Here is a 23,955-nt window from a genome sequence, read left to right as displayed (position 1 = left end):
TATGTAAACATCTGACCACAACTATACACACTAATATTAAGTATACACTAATATACTATACACCATAATGTATCAGCCATAACATTAAAAACACTGACAAGTGAAGTGAATAACATTGATTATTCGATCCACATTCACCGGATATGAGCAATCACGCACTCTGATTGGCTACTCTACTACTAGGATATCAGCTCATATACTGTGAGTGGAGAAAAACAAAATGGTGGCGCGTGTTGCTGAACCAACTGAGGATGAAATAAAAACTCTACTCGAAAACAAACCCCCCAAAAAATACAAAAAAAGGAACAAAATATGGAATGAAAGTATTTGATGGTAAGAAAGTATCTTTTTTTTAATGAAAATTTTTCAAGAATTATTACTATCGCATTTTTCACAAATTGCTACAGTCATTTCACCAGTTTGTTTACATTCTAAGTGGAAATTATTTTGTCGGACTTTCTGTATTAAGTTTTAATTTATCGAATTTGAAAAAAAAGTGCTCTGTTTCTCAAAATCCAGTGAATGTGGATAGAATAAAAGTTATTCCACTCAATCTCGTCTTACATGGCTTATAGCCAACTCGATGCTACGCGACTCGTCAGCTATCAGCTCATGTACGACTTGATTTCGTGGAATAACTGTTAATTATCTCATTACAATGTCACCTGTCAACGGGTGGGATATATTAAGCAGCAAGAGAACAGTCTTGAAGTTGCTGTGTTGGTAGCAGGAAAAATGGGTACGCGTAAGGATCTGATTTGACAAGAACCAAATTGTGATGGCAAGATGACTGGGTCTGAAAATCTCCAAGATTTTGAGGTCTCCACAAGTCATCAGGCTGAAAGTAAGGTACCTCCATGTTTAATAAGAGCGCTGTGGATTATATAAGTAAAGCATAATGACAAATCTTTCCCTCCGAAAAAGTACCTCCATCTTTGAAGGGTTAGACATGAAATGGGACTGAAATGAGAATTGAAATGACTGTGCATGAAAGCGTTCCAAATGTTTACTGACTGTTTCAACACTTGCCCTTAGAACTTAATTATAAGTTAGTCTGGAGTAAACAGTTTTTCCATTCTACTCATGGTGCAGGGAAATTCTTTGTTGAAATCATACATGTATTACAGATGTGGTGTATCAAGATTAGGCTTAAAAACTGCTGAGTGTGTCCATTTTCGGTATTGTTTTTATTTCCGTACATTAAATAAATATAATAACAGTAATAAATAGGCAAGTTTGAATGAATAAATACATATTATAATGTCTCACAAAATACAATAATAAATACAGAATGCTTGTTCTTCGTCAGTTAAAACACAAAACCAAAAAAAGTGCGTTCATTACAACATTCGATTTGGACATGAGCAGTTTCTGTAGTGAGCTACAGTTTTTCAGTATTAACATAAAAGCTTAACATGCTGGTCTAAGAAGAGTACAGAGGAGTAGTGCTCTCCTATTTCTCAGTTCAATAGCCTTCTCACACACTAGGTATTACACCATAATGCAGGAAGTACAATGCAGCACTGTGATACACTGTATCATATTTGCAACTTTTACATTGACAAAAGTTATTAATTTCACATTCCTCATGTGATTAATTTTCACAAACCACCCTGAGAAATACAACGTCGTTGTTTTAACATAAAACAATTTGTCTTCACATTTGGTCAGCATGTGTCCTTGACATGCTCACAGCTCAAACACCCCGAAAAAGGTTTGGGAACTGTGAGTCCTGATGCCATCAAGATGGTTGGTCTCTGTTGACAGTTCGTCCCCCTGATAAAGCTGAAAGACGGCACCGAGGTAAATGGATTCGTAGACGTGTCCATTCATCTGCTCGTCTGTTTTGGTTTGGCACACGGATTTGACTGCATTGAGCAGATACCGTTTAGTTTTGGATGGTGATGTGAGAGATGACCACCGAACGCCGTAGCTCAGATGTGTGTTCGAACCGTCGTTATCTTCTTCACTTGACTTGCAGAGGATGCTGAACGATGCCTGGCTATAGACAAAGTACAGGCCATCGTGGGGAATTAGGATGGCATTGTTCTCCACCTTCAGGCCTCCTTTAGTGAAGGATTGGTCCACTCCACTCACCCAGTGTGGGGACTTTGTGTCATGCTGCTCATGTATACCTAGAATGAGAAGGGATTTTTTTTTAGTCAGCAGCATAAATGAGCAACTTCCCTGCTCTCATCCTGTCATTGCAGTCTTCACTACAGAGGTTCTATATCTTGATGAAAGCACTATATAAAACTAGCTTTCCTATCATTATATAGGAGAACGATGCTCTCTGAGAATGTTTAAAGAACATCCTATATCATTTACTTATAACTTTTGAGGACATTCAGAAGATGGTTAATCCGTAATCTTAAGGGAAATGATTTTGATTAAAATTTTCATTTAAAATGACTTGTGAGTGGGGATTGTACTTTTAATAATCACGGCTCTTATTCCTTTGATTAACATTTCCAGCTGAACCTTTGTTAAAATGTACAGAGTTACTGTATATTCCTTATGTTACTGATTATTTGCTATCACTTCCTGTTCAAATGCTATCACGTTTGCTATCAAATCCTGTGAAAGGATTCCCATGTGGCACTCATACTACTTTACTAAACAAAGTAAAGACCAGTGACTATTACTGTAGGTACTGTAACTTACCATGGAGGTGAATGGCTGCCTTTGTACTCTTGGCGATCTGTGTTAGCATTTTCTGCTGACCTGAAGAATCGAGGACACAGATAAAGGCTTTGTAAATCTTCCTGCCCACATATTTTGGAAGTCTATGTCTACACTATTTTCTGTTTTGATGAATCATTTCTGGTTTCTTACCTGTGCTTGGAGTGTTTTGCAGCTCCTTGAAAGACTCCACTTGATGTTTATTCTGTGGAAAATCATCAGAAGAACTTTACTCTTTGTCCCCATTTATCTTATCTCACTTTCAAATCTCATGACTGTATAAACAAGCTTCTTACGTGGCTTCAAACTTACCGTGAAATGCCATGCAAAACAGAGAGATGCTACAGCACAGAGGGAAAGGAAGAAAGCAACACCAGCTATCGTCCATATCCAAGATCTGGACGGCTTCACAGCTTCCACGGTAGGTTTATAAACACCTCCAATAGCGGCTTCGATGTCGACTGCTGTCACCTTGTAGTCCTCCATTCTGTAGTTGGTCTCTTAATATTGTCTGCAGTGTAATTTATTATAATGACACCAGACTTTAGATGGATCCAGGACCTGTTCAATGTTATATCTGCACTGAAATGCAGTGTTCTGAATGTGTTCATGGAGCAGAATTCACTAATATATAAGGGAGAAGGGGAAAGTCCAGTGATGTCAGGGGAGCAGAAGTTGGTCTGAAAAGGGAAAGAAAAATTTTGCTTGCAGGCACACCGACACTCTCACAACCTCCACCCCTCCCACACACACGCACACACGCGCACACACACATGCGCGCACACACACACACACACACACACAGAGGGAGTGAGTGTGAGTGTTACTGATCTATAAGCAAACAGGTTTGGTGAGTGTCATTATTCAAACCTATATGCAATGGTTAAAGTAACAAAGGAGTAAAGTTCCAGACACCTTTATTCCTTTTTGGATTACTTATATATATATATATATATATATATATATATATATATATATATATATATATATATATAATGTATGTGTCAAGAAATGTGTACAATATATCAAGCATTGCATAAGTGGGATCTCCACAAACATTCTTCAGCTTACAGTGTAAACAAAAAGAAAACTGTAAACCTGATAAGCTATGGCCCCAAGTAGAAAGACTTTTACTGCGGGAAATAAGTCTTTAAGCCTTTAATTAAGTAAGTAGCAAGTTATAAAGTGTAATCTAAATACATTATAAGAATTTGGTATCCTTTATCATGATTAATAATATAATTACTAACTGGTTTATGTTTAACCGAATCCATGTCTGAATACGTTGTTCACCATTGACAAACGTAATTAAACTCGTTAGTGGACTCATTTCGTAGATTAAACGTGAAGATTAACCCTAAAAAAAGATAACCTCATGTACCTGACATGCTGGGTTACCGGTAATGAAGAATTCATAGTGATATCAGTCTTGAGATAACTTTAGATCACAATGTATGTAATATCTCTCGAACGTTTCACAATTTGGTAAATGTTGTATGATGGCGGACTAGCTAGTGAGTAGGAAATACCAATGACCAAACTGTGAGAAAAAACGTGAGTCTTCGAAAGACCCATTATCAGTTATCAGTGACGTGACCAAACAGGTAGCAGCTGGCATCCTTGAGATAAACATGGCCACTGTAATCATCAGCTCAAATCAGATTTCAAAAACACTCTGAGATATCTGTTACTTCTGCACAATTCATGTAGACATAATGAATTATGTTCTGTCTGTAGTACCTGAAGGTATTTTAGCCAAATTTCTTAAGTATTTACAACATAAACTAAGATGCCAATACAGTAGTCCTTCTCCGTCCTTTAAAGCTAGATGACCTTTCGATTTCATAAAATTGGTGAAATTTAGTTCCCTCTGAAATTTGATCATTGTGATATATGTATATTTCTGTAATATTTTAAAAAAGGCCATTCTGTGGCTGGAAATTTATTTAATTTGAGGGGATTAAAGCAAATAATGTGCATGAAATCGCTTGCTTCGTGCAGTCAAGCAGACAAAGGAAGTCCGTGTGTGCAGGTTTACCACCTTCTTTTTCTTCTTCTTTTGGGTTTTACAGCAGCTGGCATCCACAATGTTGCATTACTGCCATCTACAGGTTTACCTTGACCGTGTGCTGACAGTTCCATCATTCTGTCGCTAAACAAACAGCTGATCACACCGAGGTGCTCACTGACCGCCAATATTTATTAGTTTGGTCCTGCGTTTCCTTTCCTTCACAACATAACGTCTTTTCTTCTTGCTTTCCGTTACTGTAGTCGGTCTTTCACATTTCATTCGTATCCTCCATTTTCCTCTCCTGTTTCAAATTTGTATCCCACAATGCCTTGCGTGAATGGGGAAAGCCCACCACGTGATGCAGGATGTAGTATCTCAAATTGGGTCATGGTGAAGCAGGAAAAAATAGCGGAGATTTTCGGGCCACGTGGTCCGAAATTCATTAATTGTTCTATTTTTTAAAAAAGTAATAAAATTGTAAGTCTGTGATTTGAATTCAATAGCTTTCAGTCCACTAAACAAAAATAATTGGCTGTTGGGGGAAATTCTTTTTATGACCTACACTTGAAAAATCTGAAAGGTAGTCTGCCTTTAATTCAAAAGTGCAGTTTTGTCCTCTACATAGGTTGTGCCGTTCCTTAGAATGCTCTTGTCGTAACCCCCCCCAGAAACCAATGTCTAAAAAAAACTGCATACACCAAAGTTTGTAAAGCCTGTACATTCATGTCTCATTTTTCCACTGATATAGTAGAAGTTGAGCTGCTGAAACAAAATCTTCTTACGCAATGCCGGCGTCAGAACCATGCTATGGTACTATAGACAAGAGGGTCTTTTGTCTAAGCAAAGTCTACAGGCTCTGTGAGAAACACTCAGGGACTAAAACAATGTACACTCATCTCTTTTACATTATTATTATACATGTGCTGTCATCATTAGTGTATACAAATTATTTGATATATTAAAATAGTAACCTGCAAAGGACATAAGACTTGAAATATAGTTTCCCTTCAGGACAAGGAACAGGATTTCTTGGTTATTAATATTGTGTAGTTCTTTAGCTGACAATAACATGCATTGATTCACAGTCAACTGACGTCACAGCCATACTTGCAAGTTACGGCTGGTTCAGGAGGTTAATAATAGCAAGAGAATACAGGCGTTTAACTGAATGATACTATAAGTTGTAAACAAACTGCTTCATGATGAAATCGATATGTTTGACATTTAGAGCAATAAGAGTGATGACATTCATTTTAATTTCTAATTTAATTTAAGTTCTAGTCATTAACACTCAAACTAAATACACTGGGGTTTTTGGTCATTCTGTTTTCACCAGAAGGCTGAAGATTAATAGTATAAACAGTAGTATGATAACATTATAGTATTAATGTAGCATGTGTATATACTTTTTTATATATATATATATATATATATATACACACACACACACAGTGGTGCTTAAAAGTTTGCGAACCCTTTAGAATTTTCTATATATCTGCATAAACATGACCTAAAACATCGTCAGATTTTCATACAATTCCTAAAAGTAGATAAAGAGAACCCAATTAAACAAATGAGACAAAAATATTATACTTGGTCATTTATTTATTGAGGAAAATTATCCAATATTACATATCTGTGAGTGGCAAAAGTATGTGAACCTTTGCTTTCAGTATCTGGTGTGACCCCCTTGGGCAGCAATAACTGCAACTAAACGTTTCCGGTAACTGTTGATCAGTCCTGCACACCGGCTTGGAGGAATTTTAGCCCATTCCTCCATACAGAACAGCTTCAACTCTGGGATGTTGGTGGGTTTCCTCACATGAACTGCTCGCTTCAGGTCCTTCCGCAACATTTGGATTGGATTAAGGTCAGGACTTTGACTTGGCCATTCCAAAACATTAACTTTATTCTTCTTTAACCATTCTTTGATAGAACGACTTGTGTGCTTAGGGTCGTTGTCTTGCTGCATGACCCACCTTCTCTTGAGATTCAGTTCGTGGACAGATGTCCTGACATTTTCCTTTAGAATTCGCTTGTATAATTCAGAATTCATTGTTCCATTAATGATGGCAAGCCGTCCTGGCCCAGATGCAGCAAAACAGGCCCAAACCATGATACTACCACCACCATGTTTCACAGATGGGATAAGGATCTTATGCTGGAATGCAGTGTTTTCCTTTCTCCAAATGTAAAGTTCTATTTTGGTCTCATCCGTCCACAAAACATTTTTCCAATAGCGCTCTGGCTTGTCCACATGATCTTTAGCAAACTGCAGATGAGCAGCAATGTTCTTTTTGGTAAGCAGTGGCTTTCTCCTTGCAACCCTGCCATGCACACCATTGTTGTTCAGTGTTCTCCTGATGGTGGACTCATGAACATTAACATTAGCCAATGTGAGAGAGGCCTTCAGTTGCTTAGAAGTTACCCTGGGGTCCTTTGTGACCTCACTGACTATCACACGCCTTGCTCTTGGAATGATCTTTGTTGGTCGACCACTCCTGGGGAGGGTAACAATGGTCTTGAATTTCCTCCATTTGTACACTATCTGTCCGACTGTGGATTGGTGGAGTCCAAACTCTTCAGAGATGGTTTTGTAACCTTTTCCAGCCTGATGAGCATCAACAACGCTTTTTCTGAGGTCCTCAGAAATCTCCTTTGTTCGTGCCATGATACACTTCCACAAACGTGTTATGAAGATCAGACTTTGATAGATCCCTGTTCTTTAAATAAAACAGGGTGCCCACTCACACCCATTGATAGAAAACACCTGATTCTAATTTCACCTTCAAATTAACTGCTAATCCTAGAGGTTCACATACTTTTGCCACTCACAGATATGTAATATTGGATCATTTTCCTCAGTAAATAAATGACCAAGTATAATATTTTTGTCTCATTTGTTGAACTGGGTTCTCTTTATCTACTTTTAGGACTTGTGTGAAAATCTAATGATGTTTTAGGTCATATTTATGCAGAAAAATAGAAAATTCTAAGGAGTTCACAAACTTTCAAGCACACACACACACACACACACACATATATATATATATATATATATATATATATATATATATATATATATATATATATATATATGCTGCAGTTATTTCTGCTTCAACTTTGTTTTCTGAGCATCTTCTCCACCAAAATGGACTGATATTGTGGAAAAACAGAAGTGCTATAGCTAGGTTATAATAGGATAACCCCAGGTTAAAGTAGAATCTAAAGTTGCCAACACTGCATGATGATCTAATTTTGAGTAATGGGTAGCTCTTCCGTAACGGAATTACATTCACAGCAAAATGTGGTAACTTTTTTAGTTTCATTACTCAAGATAATGGTATGAAATTAAACCTTCACACTACATGAGGTATCTTTTGACCCTAAAAAAAAGCATAGAAAAATTGGCCATGTTTAACTGAACACAAAATCTTTTATGAGAAAAGAAAACTGAGTAATGGAATTATGTCAGAAAAAAAAGAACTTTAATTTCTTAACATTCAAACCAAGATTTCTCTGAAGCAACATTGCTATAATTGAGGTAATGATTTTTAAATCTGGTTTTCAGTCCATTTTGCCTTGGATTCCATACTTGAGCAAGATCACTGAGCTGACAAGTTAAGGCAATCTTAATCCTTTCATAATTTTGGCCTCTCTGCTGAAGAATTGCCCTAATGTTTGAGTTTTTAAGGAATGTTGAATGTACTTCAAAAAGCAGTGATCACCACTTTATTTACAGTTCCGGTTCCCACCCTTTTTCCACCCGAAATCAAACTGCTCCAGATAATCCCATCATCTACATTGTACTTGACTAGCTGGATTGGTGCAGGAAGTAATTTCTTTGAGAAATTAATTGAGAGTAGGGTTGGTGATCACTGCTATTCACCTTGTTTGTGTACTGTGTTGCATTTACCTCACCTTGTCTACTTTATGTAATGTTGCAACTTGGGACTGTCTTTAATGTACATCCATCCATCCATTATCTGTAGCTGCTTATCCTGTTCTACAGGGTCGCAGGCAAGCTGGAGCCTATCCCAGCTGACTATGGGCGAGAGGCGGGGTAACCCCCTCGAAAAGTCACCAGATTTCAGCAGGGCTGACACGTAGAGACAAACAACCATTCACACTCACACCTACGGTCAATTTAGAGTCACCAATTAGCCTAACCTGCATGTCCTTGGACTGTGAGGGAAACCAGAGTACCCGGAGGAAACCCACGCAGGCATGGGGAGAACATGCAAACTCTTGCTGTGAGGTGACAGTGATAACCACTACACCAATGTGCTGCCCCATGAACTTTTCTGATACTTTCAAATTTCTAAGAATAGATTATGAATAAAATGTCTACACAGGCATTCATCAAATTTGTAGGAATAATGCCGGGCTGGGCGGCATCGTAGTGCTGTCGCCTCACAGACAAAGTTCTGGGTTTGAGCCCAGTGGCCGACAGGGGCCTTTCTGTGTGGAGTTTGCATGTTCTCCCCATGTCTGCCTGGGTTTCCTCCAGGTGCTCTGGTTTCCCCCACAGTCCAAAGACATGCAGTTAGGGTTAACTGGCTACTCTAAATTGCCCATAAGGGTGAATGTGTGTGTGAATGGTTGTTTGTCTGGGAAGCTGATACAGGCCTAGCAAGCCGGCAGTAGATGAAGTATGCTCTTGATAGATGCAGAAGCCTCTTAAGAGGCTGGCAACTGACAGGCTAATTGGACCAGTGTTTCTCAACCTTTTTTCAGTCACGGCACCCTTCAGAAGTATGCAAATTCTCAAGGCACCCCCATATAAAATATATGCAGTCACGCTGACCATACGCTGACCCCGGCAGTGACATTGTGACATGGGAAAGGGGGCCGTGAGACAAATTTTGATGATGCATGAGGTGGCGATGATCTGCATTAGTGTAACTATCGTTTTTTGGAATTTTAATTCATTTTATTTATTTCAATTTTAGAGTATATAATTTTTTGACGGGGGGCGGCACGGTGGTGTAGTGGTTAGCGCTGTCGCCTCACAGCAAGAAGGTCCTGGGTTCGAGCCCCGGGGCCGGCGAGGGCCTTTCTGTGTGGAGTTTGCATGTTCTCCCCGTGTCCGCGTGGGTTTCCTCCGGGTGCTCCGGTTTCCCCCACAGTCCAAAGACATGCAGGTTAGGTTGACTGGTGACTCTAAATTGACCGTAGGTGTGAATGGTTGTCTGTGTCTGTGTGTCAGCCCTGTGATGACCTGGCGACTTGTCCAGGGTGTACCCCGCCTTTTGCCCGTAGTCAGCTGGGATAGGCTCCAGCTTGCCTGCGACCCTGTAGAAGGATAAAGTGGCTACAGATAATGAATGAATGAATTTTTTGACGGCACCCCTAACGAAGCCAGACTGGGGTGCCGCGGCACCCCAGTTGAGAAAGGCTGAATTGGACTACAGGGCATCCTATTTAAAATAAAATAAATAAATGCTGGGCCTCTAAGTCTGAAATTACCCTTGGAAATTTTTTCTAGCTATGGCACTACTGGAGCATTCATAAGATCATCTAAAGGGACTTTGTTGGTGAAGTCCAAATTTTCAGTTTGTTTTTCTGAACACTTTGTTTCAGAAAAAATATAATCCTTTGTTAATCCTTCTTGCATTGCAAGACCCAAATATTTATCATTACACTTACCCAATAGTATTATCACAGGATTGTCTGAAACTAAAATGGAAATACAACAGGAAGAGTGTAGACGCATTGTTTTACAACATCTTGGCCGAATGCCAACAAAGTCATTAGCTTGCATTCATTCCCTGGGTGAGGTAATCCCTCACATGAACCGGAGATTCCCTACCTCCTCCCACGTGCTCGGCCTTTTAGAAAGCAAGACAAAACATTAATGCGGTTTGATCATAGACAGAATAATTAACAACACATTAATTATGTGAGCAGTTACAGGTTAAACTGGTCACTGTGGAAAAATCAATTTAAAGAACAATGTCTGTTTCAGCTTTCAGTTCATGATGCAACTTCTGCACACGTGGCCTTAACAGCATAGTTACTCTCCCCCCCACACACACTCATGAGACTGTGGAATTCATTTTCGAGTTATTACTGAATAGTTCTGTGCTTTTTCTTTGTTTCTGTTTCCCTTTTCATCTCACTTTCTCTTCCTCATTCATTCCCCATCTTTTTTTCACGGTGAGTTTTGTTTGACTACTTGATGATGACCAGTAAATAATACAAAAATAACTGAGCTAATAGGCACTCACACCTATCTGTATTGTTCTGAAAAAGAAAAAAAGGTGTGTATTATTAAGTGGCATTTGGAAGACTGTCACTTGCCTCCACCTGCAAGTGGCTGCTGAAGTCGGTCAGGAAAGTTGACATGATTGCATCATCGGTATAAACTTGTGGCTTGTTTTATGTTTCAGATTGCTCCACTGATATCCATATAATGGAGGGGGGGGGACGACAAGTTTCAACCTATTACATCACCAGCTTTAGCTATTACTGAAACCTCCTGAGGTTCCAGCATTTCCCAGGTCCTGAATGTCATGACATGGCCTGCTTTATAATCTTTTCATCCTCCAGCGGTTTGGTATTTAAATAGCAGTGAAACCTTTCTAGAAAGTCCTGCTCTAATTTACTTGATTAATTACCTGTGTGTATTAATTTGTAGCTCTTCTGCCACTTTGATTACCATTTTTGACTATTAATTATGTTAATTGTTAATTATCATATACTCTAAAAGACACATTTGTATTATAAATGAACCTACATTATAATTCAGGTTGCAAGTCAGTACTTTTGAGATGAGGTACTTCTCCGGGAGGATATGACGACAGGTTCTCTCTTCCTGTAGCTTCCATGACCTTTTAAGAACTGAAAGCCACCCACTTGTCCATGGTTGAAAGAAGGCTGTAACTCAAGGCCAGGTAAAATCTATACTTTTGTGCTGATGTGAAAACAGTTTTGCCTTTTCTCCTATTATAGAAAAGAGGATGTAGGAATGAAGAAGTGGCAACAGATAACTAAAAACAGACACGCAAAATCACATTGTGACTTTCCAATTTGCAACATACAGCGACATCTTGTACACACTTGAAATTCATCTCATCTCATTCTCATCTCATTATCTCTAGCCGCTTTATCCTTCTACAGGGTCGCAGGCAAGCTGGAGCCTATTCCAGCTGACTACGGGCGAAAGGCGGGGTACACCCTGGACAAGTCGCCAGGTCATCACAGGGCTGACACATAGACACAGACAACCATTCACACTCACATTCACACCTACGGTCAATTTAGAGTCACCAGTTAACCTAACCTGCATGTCTTTGGACTGTGGGGGAAACCGGAGCACCCGGAGGAAACCCATGCTGACATGGGGAGAACATGCAAACTCCGCACAGAAAGGCCCTCGCCGGCCATGGGGCTCGAACCCAGACCTTCTTGCTGTGAGGCAACAGTGCTAACCACTACACCACCGTGCTGCCCCAGAATAAAATGAGTTATCAAAATATGTAGCAGATTGAAATCTAGACCATGTCACATGGAAATTCTCCACCAATCTGGTTTACGCATGACACAACACAAGTGTTGTTGGCACACTCTGCCTTGCCAGACGTGTGTAAATCAACCCTGTGAAATCTGTCCTGTGTTCTAGGGATTCTGTGTGGACCTGCTGTCTAAGAGGCCCCAGAAAGTCTAGTACCAGTTTTCAGAATCATGAAACCAGCGCAGCCACAGTTCAGACGAAGGTTTCTACTCAGTTTACATTCTTATTCAGAAGCAATTATGATTTGACAGGTTTTGGCTGTTTGGACAACATTCTGACATTCAGATACATAGATCGTCAAGGCGATACAAGGTCTAAAAATACTCTTTGCTTTGCATGACAGCTCCTCACATGAGTCCATCAGGTTTTTGTTGTTGCTGTTGACTGTGGCTTTCCATAGCAGAGTGGGACGGCCTGTTAGGACAGGATTCACTGACCCACCATTGGCCGTACTATTTACTGTACACCTTGCCAGCTTTACCTCTGATTCTTTCCATGTTGTACAGAGTTGGTTCCCACTACTTTGTTTTGCTGTGCCTATGGGTTTGGCCCCTCGCAAATGACAGTCAAGGACCACCTCTTTTACCCCTGAAGGTGGAAGCTGTACTGGAAAAGGCATACATCTCATCAGCTAGATCTGGTGCACTGCCCAATTCCCAAAATACAGTACTAACTTTGCTTCAGGGACAATGGTGAGTCCCCGTTTACACTAAAAGTATACATATGGGGCTCCCAAATGGACCAAAAGAAAAGTGTTTGCCCTGTCATCTAGAGATCACTAGTTTGAATCCATAGCCAGGAGCCCAAGAAAGCAAAATTGGCCTGTGCTCTCAGGAAAGAAGAGGTGGCATATTCTCTCTACCTTGTCAGTTACAGCGATGCTAGCCATGTTATGCTGCTCCCTAGCATTGTATAAGCAACAGTTCGAAAAGATGTGATAAGCTGGCAGTGTTACATGTCTCAGAGGAAGCACATGATGACCTTCACCCTCCCTGGTTGCTACAGTAGCTGTTATGTGATAGGGGAACTGGCCATATCTAATTTGGGGAAACAAAAAGCCATACCACTGTGGCATGTCATAGCAATATGGATGGTTTCTCTCTAGGGGCAACTTATTACAACCTTCACGAAATGGCTGCTGAAAAGGCCCTTCCTTATACAAAACGCTGAACCGAAATGGGTGTCTCTAAAACTGCCTTGTGATTATGTCAGCAAAAATAGTGGGAGAAATGTACTGGTGGCCTGGAGATTGTTTGCTTAAGGACATGTTACTCAAACCAGTCCATTGTACCGTTCCATGAAAGCAAACCTGTAGAGTGATTTCTGATCTAGTGGTTTTTGGTACCACTTAGCCATACAATAATCAATTACACTCCCCTGTTTAAACAGAGTCTAGCCCACTGGTTGATGGACATCATTGCCAAAGCAAATACTGTTTTCCTGTTTCTGAAATGCTATGCAGTTTTGCACACAAGTTAAGTATCACCTAGTAACCATGCTAATTATTGAGATAAGAGATCTCAGTCTCGGTGGCACGGTGGTGTAGTGGTTAGCACTGTCGCCTCACAGCAAGAAGGTCCTGGGTTCAAGCCCAGCGGCCGAGGGCCTTTCTGTGCTGAGTTTGCATGCTGTCTGCGTGGGTTTCCTCCGGATGCTCTGGTTTCCCTCACAGTCCAAAGGCATGCAGGTTAGGCTAATTGGTGGCTCTAAATTGACCGTAGGTGTAAATGGTTGTCTGTGTCTATGTGTCAGCCCTGCGATGATCTGGCGACTTGTCCAGTACCCTGCCTCTTGCCCGTAGAAGGAATAGGCTCCAGCTTGCCTGTGACCCTGTAGGACAGTATAAGCGGCTACAGATAATGAATGGATGGATCTCATTCTTAGATTAGAGCATATATACTTAAAAAATTATAAACAACAAAGCTAAAACCAACATTATAAACGGTTTATTCAAAGAAATAGCTGAATGGGTGCTTCTGAATAATCAAGGATGCTTCAATTTCTGCCCAAAGATATATTACGTTAACAAGCATGTTAAAATGATAGCCTCAACATATTTTTCCTCATGTACTCAAGTTTATTTTGAGTACAATTACAGTCTCTACAAAATAAAGTCAAGCTGTATTTTGACATCACATAAAGGAAGTGACCTAATTTTTTGGTGGGAGAATAGCATTTAAAATAACTGACCTATCCATCCATCCATCCATCCATTATCTGTGCAGGGTCGCAGGCAAGCTGAAGCCTATCCCAGCTGACGATGGGTGAGAGGTGGGGTACACCCTGGACAAGTCACCAGGTCATCACAGGGCTGACACCTAGAGACAAACAACCATTCACACTCACATTCACACCTACGGTCAATTTAGAGCCACCAACTAGCCTAACCTGCATATCTTTGGACTGTGGGGGAAACCGGAGCACCCGGAGGAAACCCACACAGATACGGGGAGAACATGCAAACTCCATACAGAAAGGCCCTGACAGCTGCAGGGCTCGAACCCAGGACCTTCTTGCTGTGAAGCAACAGTGCTAACCACTATGCCACCATAACTGACCTATTTTTTTTAATAGTCTAGAGTGGTTATTCAAAATATCTCCAAATGTCAGAAAAAGATATGTCTAGAAAATGGTTAACTTCTATATGTTAACTTATATATGGTAAAAATTTCTAATGGTTAACTTATATATGGTTAAAAATGGGTAACTTATATATGTCTAGAAATTAAAGTTAAGTAGAACTTTACAAGAGGGTCTTTGTCTCACTATCAGGTTTGAAGTTGAAGCCTTTTAGGTAGTTTAGAACGCTTAAGTATCCAATGAATAATGAAAATGTCCTTGAAAGAAACATTTTATTTCTAAGCATGTACACTCTGAAAGCTAAAGTTCTCAAATTTGCCCTCAGGGATAAATAAAGTACAACAATGCATAGTATTTGGTCAAAGATTTGTGTACACCTAACCATTACACCATTGTGGAATCATTCTAGATTTAGTCCCTCTTTGTTGGTATAATACCTTCCACGCCTCTAGGAAGGCTTTCCTCTGATAGTGGAACATGACTGTGGGGATTTACCTATTCAGCCACAAGAGCATTAGAAAGGTTGGATACTGATGTTGAACAAGAATGCCTTTGTTCATCCCAAAGGTGTTCAGTGGGGTTGAGGTCAGGGCTCTGTGCAGGAGGTTCAAGATCTTTCACTCTAATCTTGGCAAACCACGTGTTTATGGAGCTTGCTTTGTGCAGAGGGGCATTGTAGTGCTGGAACATCTCATCTCATTATCTCTAGCCGCTTTATCCTGTTCTACAGGGTTGCAGGCAAGCTGGAGCCTATCCCAGCTGACTACGGGTGAAAGGCGGGGTACACCCTGGACAAGTCGCCAAGTCATCGCAGGGCTGACACACAGACACAGACAACCATTCACACTCACATTCATGTTTAGTTTAATTGAAAAGAAATTATAATGCTATAGCACACAAAGACCTGTGACATGTGAGCATCATAAATCCATATCTGATTGGTAATTTAGTATCTCATCCACACTGCTATTTCACTGCTAGTCCCTGTTATATAGGACTTTTTTATTTCAGTGATGTTCACTAAAGCAATGACTATTTTTGCAATTAATTAATGAATTAAGGATGGTCACGAATAGCTTCTTCAAAAATAGATTTTTGGCGATTACTGAAATGTGTCTTTTTTCTGAGAAGAAAAATGGAAATCTTTTTCCAGCACTATTTCCAGGTCGGGGTCCATGTGGACCAGGCTGATCCACATGTCATATTAATTGGAGCATAGTTTTACGCCAGATGCCCTTCCTGCCGCAACCCTCCCATTTCTGGGCTTGGGAAACAACCATTTACACCTATGGGCAATTTAGAGTCGCCAATCGGGCTAACTTTGGACAGTGAAGGAAACCGGAGCAAACCCACGCAGACACGGGGAGAACACACAAACTACACACAGAAAGGCCCCCGTCGACTGCTGAGCTCGAACCCAGGACCTTCTTGCTGTGAGGCAACAGTGCTAACCACTACACCACCATGCCGCCATAACTGACCTATTTTTATTTATTTATTTATTTTTAGTCTAGAGTGGTTATTCAAAATATCTCCAAATGTCAGAAAAAGACATGCCTAGAAAATGGTTAACTCTAAGAAGTTAAAGTTAGATATAACTTTACAAGAGGGTGTTTGTCTCACTATCAGGTTTGAAGTTGAAGACTTTTAGGTAGTTTAGAACCCTTAAGTATCCAAAGAACCATAAACATGTCCTTGAAAAAAACATTTTATTTCTAAGCATATACACTCTGAAAGCTAAAGTTCCCAAATTTGCCCTCAGGGATAAATAAAGTACATCTATCTGTCTATCTACCCATAGTATTTGGTCAAAGATTTGTGTACACCTAACCATTGCAAAACCATTCTAGATTTAGTCCCTCTTTGTTGGTATAATACCTTCCACACCTCCAGGAAGGCTTTCCTCTGATAGTGGAACATGACTGTGGGGATTTACCCATTCAGCCACAAGAGCATTTTAGAGAGGTTGGATACTGATGTTGAACAAGAAGGCTTTTGTTCATCCCAAAGGTGTTCAGTGGGGTTGAGGTCAGGGCTCTGTGCAGGAGGATCAAACTCTTTCACTCTAATCTTGGCAAACCATATGTTTATGGAACTTGCTTTGTGCACAGGGGCATTGTCGTGCTGGAACATGTTTAGTTTCATTGAAAAGAAATTGTAATGCTATAGCACACGAAGACCTGTGACATGTGAGCATCATAAATCCATATTTGATTGGTAATTTAGTATCTCATCCACACTGCTATTTCACTGCTAGTCCCTGTTATACAGGACTTTTTTTTATTTCAGTGATGTTCACTAAAGCAATGACTGTTTTTGCAATTAATTAATGAATCAAGGATGGTCAAGAATAGCTCCTTCAAAAATAGATTTTTGGCTATTACTGAAATGTGTCTTTTTTCTGAGAAAATGGAAATCTTCTTCCAGCACTATTGCCAGGTTGGAGTCGACTCTACTGATCCACGTCATATTAATTGGAGCATAGTTTTACGCTGGATACCCTTCCTGCCACAACCCTCCCATTTCTGGGCTTGGGAAACAACCATTTACACCTATGGGCAATTTAGAGTTGCCAATCAGGCTAACTTTGGATGGTGAGGGAAACTGGAGCAAACCCATGCAGACACGGGGAGAACATGCAAACTTCACACAGAAAGACCCTTGTTGGCCACTGGGCTCGAACTCAGAATCTTCTTTCTGTGAGGTGACAGTGTTAACCATTACACTACCTTGCCACACAAGAAGAAAAATGGAAATAAAGACATAAAACAGTATTATTAAATTAAATCTCAACACGCAATAATGAATGATTTGTCTTTCAGTTAACATATCCATCCATCCATTATCTACATCTCTTATCTGACAGGGTCACAGGGGAGCTGGAGCCAATCCGTGCTGACTTCTGGCGAGAGGTAGGGTACACCTGGGGTAGGTCGCCAAACTATTGTAGGGCTAACAGAAATTAACAACCATTCACACTCACATTCACACCTATGGGTAGTTTCGAGTAGCCAGTTGATCTAATGTGCATGTCTTTTGGACTGTGAGAGGAAACTAGAGCATTCATTGGAAACCATGCAGGCACGAGGAGAACATGCAAACTCCGCACAGAAAGGCCTCAGTCGACTCAGTTGATTGAACTTTTAAAGGTTCTGCAGAAGGGCAAAATACTTTTGGATTGCATATTGTACTTATAATAGAATGGATATATGATAGTTATTGCGTTAAAATGTTTATTAAAATTTGTTTGATTTATTTATGAACCTATACTCATGCACATGAAAATCCCTGAACTAATAAAAGCTTAGTATTATGATAAAGGAAATGATGTATGATGCCACCATGACCAATGTCCTAAACATATTGCTTTCACATAAAGTTATTTCCTCTATTCACTCACTCCTTCGTTTCTTCAACTCACTACTCCATCCATCCATTATCCTGTGCAGGGTTGCAGGTAAGCTGGAGCCTATCCCAGCTGACTATGGGCGAGAGGCAGGGTACACCCTGGACAAGTCACCAGGTCATCACAGGGCTAACACATAGACTCCAAACAATCATTCACACCTACAGTCAATTTAAAACCACTAATTAGCCTAACCTGCATGTCTTTGGGGGAAACTGGAGCAAACCCACACAGACATGGGGAAAACATGCAAACTTCACACAGAAAGCCTCCCATCAGCCGCTGGGGTCGAACCCAGGACCTTCTTGCTGTGAGGCAACAGTGCTAATCACTACACCACTGTGCCACCCCTCACTCTACTCCTATATGCTACATTTTAAAATTACACTGGGTTTTTATGTCTTGCTAACATATTTATTTTTGTGTCTATAGATTTCTCAGGCCTTAATGTTACTTTTAACTAATAACTTTAATATATGGTAGTGACATTGTCACTTAATTATAGCAGCATGACATATGTTCTAATCTGGGGCTGAGGGGATAATGTGTGTTCTTCCTGTGGTTAATTACACATTGTTTATTCCTTGAACAGGAAATGATGTGATCGCTTGATGAGATAGCTCCATCTGATAACTTTAACTGGTGATGAGATTAAATTACTGTCTTAACTTTTGTAAAGGCTCAGATTTTATTTTGAATGCTTTATAGCAATTGTGCTAATTACACACGGCATCCAAATGTCATTTATTTAATGTCAGGTGAGTCATAATAAACATCGAAATATACAACAGGAGATGTTAGGAGTATAAGAGGTTATTCTTCAACAGGAAAATGGGTGGGATTTAAGGTTATATTATGTGGTTAGACAGTACCTAGGCTGAGTAAATATGTGGATTCCTCCTTCTTAGCACCTTCACCGCCCACTTTCCACCTAGTCGCCATGCTCCGTGTCTGGCTCTCAACGTGTACTTTAGCCTACACAGCATCTTTCCGTTTCAGTTTTGTGCCCTGAAACCATCCCTGCTTCCTTCCTTTCCGAGATTGTCCTCCATTACCACCTTTAGAGGGGATTTTAGATGCGTCTCCTGGTGACATTATAACAAAGTCTTTCCACCACCTCACACTAATCTACATGTGACAAAGACATTTCTATACATATGCGTAGGCTATACTGTAGACACTAGGTGAGAACGCGATTCTCTGGATCAGTTTCAGGTTATTTGAGGTCAAAGTAAAATAGAGTATCTTGCGTCTGAGAGTCCCAAAGTGGAGCTTGTGATGTATAGGTATGGGGTCAGCAAGTTTAGTATTATTTATTTTTAATGATGGGACAGCAGTGGAGATCATTTATAATGACTATGAAAGTTGTTGGAGATATTATTTGCTTTTATGGGCTTAAAATTATTATTATTTAAATAAAGTCAGGAATAAACAATGATGGGGCATGCTGTTATGGGGAAATAATCCATAGTGGTGTGGTATGCTATGTCCTGAACCTGAAGTGTTTTATTCCTCTTATACAACAGTGATTTGCCAACAATAATTTTTTTAAACAAAAATATAACTCACTTTTTAATTTATTACTGAAGTGTGATACCAGTGTTGTTTCTGACCAGCCTCCTTTTTTTTAGTCTCTCTTGGAGATAATAAGACACACACACACACACACACACACACACACACACACACACACACAGTCATCTTGGATATGAATGTCATGGCAATATTTGGGCTTTCAGTAATTTCTTTGAACTGTTCTTTTTCTGTGGCAGAATGTACAGCATACATCTTTAATTAAAAAAAAACACTAGAATTTGGTGCACAAGTTTTAATTTTCTTTGGGTTTTCTGAAATTAACACAGGGTCAAAATTATTCATACATGGTCAAAAATATACATACAGCACACCTAATATTTGGGCAAAATGTCTCTTTGCAAAATTCACCTTGACCCAAACATTTTTGTTTACCATGAACAAGCTCCTGGTAGAATTCTGATTGGATATTTTACAACTCTTCATGGTAGAATTGGTAGAGTTCAATTAATTTTGTTTTCTTGGCATGGACTCGACTTATAAACATGGTCCATATATTTTCAATAGGGTTGAAGTCAGGGCTTGTTTTAAGCTTAATGTTAGCCTGCTTTATCCTCCACAACCAGCTCTGATGCGTGTTTGGGTTCATTGTCCTGTTGTAACTCTCAAGTCCCAAGTCGTGTTCAAGTTTCTGATGGTTTATGCTGAAGAACTCTGAGGTAGTCCTCCTTCTTCATTATTCCATCCACTTTGTGCAATGAACCAGTTCCACTGGCAGCAAAACAGCCCCAGAGCATGATGATCCTACCACCACCACCAGCTGGTACAGTGTCCCTCTGTACATGGTGGTCATTGTGGCCAAACAACTCAATCTTTGTCTCATCTGACCATACAGCTATCCTCCAGAAGGCTTTTTTCTTTGTCCGTGTGGTCAGCTTCAAACTTTAGTTAAGCTTGAAGGTGTCAATTTTGGAGCAGGGGGTTATTTCTTGGACAGCAGCCTCTTAGCCCATGGTGATCTGAACTGTAGACAGTGATCCATCAGCTTCCAGTTCATGGCAGGGCTGTGCCATGGTGGTTCCCAGGTTGTTCCTGACCATCCAAACCAATTTCCTTTCAGCTGAAGGTGACATCAGTTTGACAGTTTGGGTTTTCTTGAAACAAAGTGATTTGGCAAAGTGACTACACCTCACAATAACTTAGATACAATTGCTTGAACCGATCTTGGAATTTGCAGTTGTTTAGAAATGGCTCCAAGAGACATTCCGGAGTTGTGTATATCTGTGATCCTCTTTCTCAGATCTGCATTGAGCTCCTTGGACTCCCCCATTTTACTATGTGTTGGTCAATCCAATGAGTGCTGTAAACAACCCCTTTTTATGAAGGCACAAAGAAGCTACCAGCTGTAGTCAATCATGATCACTAACAGGAAGTTAAGAGACCTCGGCCTTGGCAAGATAAGAGACATTTTGGAAGTTTCAGCACCTCTGAATGAATAATCTAAGTGAGTGTACGGTATGTAAAGTTTGACTGTGTGTTGATTTCAGAAAACCCAAAGAAAATTAAAACTTGTGCACCAAATTTTAGTATTTTATTTTTAAATTAAAGATGTATGCTGTACAATCATTCTGCCACAGAAACAGTTTAAAGAAATTACTGAAAGCTCAAATATTGCCATGACATTCACATCCAAGATGACATTCATGTCACTGTATATAAACTTCTGACCACAACTGCACAGCAAATTCCTCAGTGTTGAATTAACACCCAGAGTGTTTATATTGGTCCAATTGGTCCATGCAGCAATAATAATAATAATATTATTATTATTATTGGGCGGCACGGTGGTGTAGTGGTTAGCGCTGTCGCCTCACAGCAAGAAGGTCCGGGTTCGAGCCCCGTGGCCAGCGAGGGCCTTTCTGTGTGGAGTTTGCATGTTGTCCATGTGGGTTTCCTCCGGGTGCTCCGGTTTCCCCCACAGTCCAAAGACATGCAGGTTAGGTTAACCGGTGACTCTAAATTGACCGTAGGTGTGAATGTGAGTGTGAATGGTTGTCTGTGTCAGACCTGGCGACTTGTCCAGGGTGTACCCCGCCTTTCGCCCGTAGTCAGCTGGGATAGGCTCCAGCTTGCCTGTGACCCTGTAGAACAGGATAAAGCGGCTAGAGATAATGAGATTATATATATATATATATATACAAAATATGGCACAAGTGTTTTACTGGGAAATACGCCACTCATAACATGTTTTCCAATATCCTCAGTCATAAGGAAATTGATGAAATGTTTTCATAAATTTGGCTACTTTTTGTTTATGTCTATATAATAAAAAGAAAATCACACTGGCTTGAAAATATGAAGTTTATCTTCTTGTGTTGAAAAATATTTCACTTGTTTGCATCACTCATTCGTGATATATACATTCACCATAATAATATTTATTGAGGAAACTTTTTCATGATACATGATTTTCAAAGAGGACCTCATAAATTAAAACTACTAACAAATACAAATAAATAACATTTAAAACTATAAATACATTAAAAAGCTAATAATTATGATAATTATGAATATCTAGTGCGTAAAAACAATGTTAAGTTATGCTTAAAAATACAAACATTCCCTGATTCTCTAATTTCCTGGTTAAGTGTATTGTAATCTTTGACTGCATGAAATTCAGTCCTTTGCTTTCCTCAGTTCCTCTGAATTTTGAGGAGTTTGAGTTTATCCTTATTTCTTGTGTTATAGCTATGTTGATCTTGATGCCTAATCAAATTCAAATGATGTTCTGCAAGTCCATTTAGACACTTACACACATACATCGCAGGCAAGCTGGAGCCTCTGACTACAGCTTGCCTGCGACCCTGTAGAACAGGATAAAGCGGCTAGAGATAATGAGATGAGATACACATACGACAAGGTTCGAGGACTGAGTTAGATTTTAGTGACATTTAGGGTAAAAAATCAATTTGTGATATATGGAATGAAAATATATCAGTATAGGGTCAAATTTTCTCAGGAATCTGAAAATGACATAATTTATGCAAAATCTTTAATAGTTTTCACACAACAAGCCTTTTATTGATACAGGGTTTAGAAGAGAAAAACAAATTCCGCCTGCAGATTTTACTATATATTAACTATCAGTCAAAATATTACAGTTATTTCAGCCCACATGGCAGTTATTCTTCATCTAGATATACAAACTATTAGTCCTTCCTCAGGTCTGACAATGCAAGTTGGTATAGTACACTCTAAAAAATAATGGGGCCAGTACCGGTTCTTCAGGGCAATGCCATAGAAGAACCTTTTTCAGGGCTTCAAAGAACCATTCATGCAACAGTTCTTTAAAGAACCATCTCATCTCATCATCTCTAGCCACTTCATCCTGTTCTACAGGGTCGCAGGCAAGCTGGAGCCTATCCCAGCTGACTATGGGCGAAAGGCGGGGTACACCCTGGACAAGTCGCCAGGTCATCACAGGGCTGACACATAGACACAGACAACCATTCACACTCACACCTATGGTCAATTTAGAGTCACCAGTTAACCTAACCTGCATGTCTTTGGACTGTGGGGGAAACCGGAGCACCCGGAGGAAACCCACGCGGACACGGGGAGAACATGCAAACTCCGCACAGAAAGGCCCTCGCCGGCCACGGGGCTCGAACCCGGACCTTCTTGCTGTGAGGCGACAGCACTAACCACTACACCACCGTGCCGCCCTTTAAAGAACCATTTAAACCATTTGTTTGAGCAGTGAAGACAGATTTGTGTAAACATAGCCTATGTGCATTGACCAGCAAATGGTAAGAGAATGCCAGGCTCTGAAGAACCGTTTCCAATGTGAAGAACCTTTCGCATAATGTAATGGTTCATCACAGAGTTTTGACTCTCCATGGAACCATCCAGAGATTTGAAGAACCACTGAAGCACCTTTATTTTTTAGAGTGTAGGTGCATTTTGTCACTTTTAGCCGCTCTTGCAGCATCTACTTTGTTTTCTGCAAGAATGTCAACATTCACAGTTCTCACTTTACTGTATCTGTCTTCCCCATACCATTTTACAACAACAAAGTCCTTTCCTTTAGACCTGAATAAATTTTTTTGCAGTTTAGGTGGTACATCATAGTGAGTAACAATTTGAGCAGGGTAGAAGGTTTTTCCATACCGGTACTTTGCCCACACAATTTCCCCTGGTGCCAAATTTTCATCATCTGAAGTGTCA

General features: G+C 40.0%; 1 protein-coding gene across 1 annotated transcript; it reads right to left on the bottom strand.

Moving 5' to 3' along the window:
- Positions 1-1,235: 1,235 nt before the first annotated feature.
- On the bottom strand, positions 1,236-23,955 carry tnfb (tumor necrosis factor b (TNF superfamily, member 2)). Its single transcript, XM_060898157.1, has 5 exons — positions 23,899-23,955; positions 2,995-3,362; positions 2,836-2,887; positions 2,665-2,724; positions 1,236-2,135 (listed from the first exon to the last, which is right to left on the bottom strand). Exons 2-5 carry the CDS (start codon positions 3,166-3,168, stop codon positions 1,690-1,692), a joined length of 732 nt encoding a protein of 243 aa, XP_060754140.1. The 5' UTR covers positions 3,169-3,362; positions 23,899-23,955; the 3' UTR covers positions 1,236-1,689.

The sequence above is a fragment of the Neoarius graeffei genome, chromosome 17 (genome assembly GCF_027579695.1).
Source record: "Neoarius graeffei isolate fNeoGra1 chromosome 17, fNeoGra1.pri, whole genome shotgun sequence".
Classification (NCBI taxonomy): domain Eukaryota; kingdom Metazoa; phylum Chordata; class Actinopteri; order Siluriformes; family Ariidae; genus Neoarius; species Neoarius graeffei.
The sequence above is the reverse complement of the archived record's forward strand: the minus strand, read 5'-3'. Positions and strand labels throughout refer to the sequence as shown.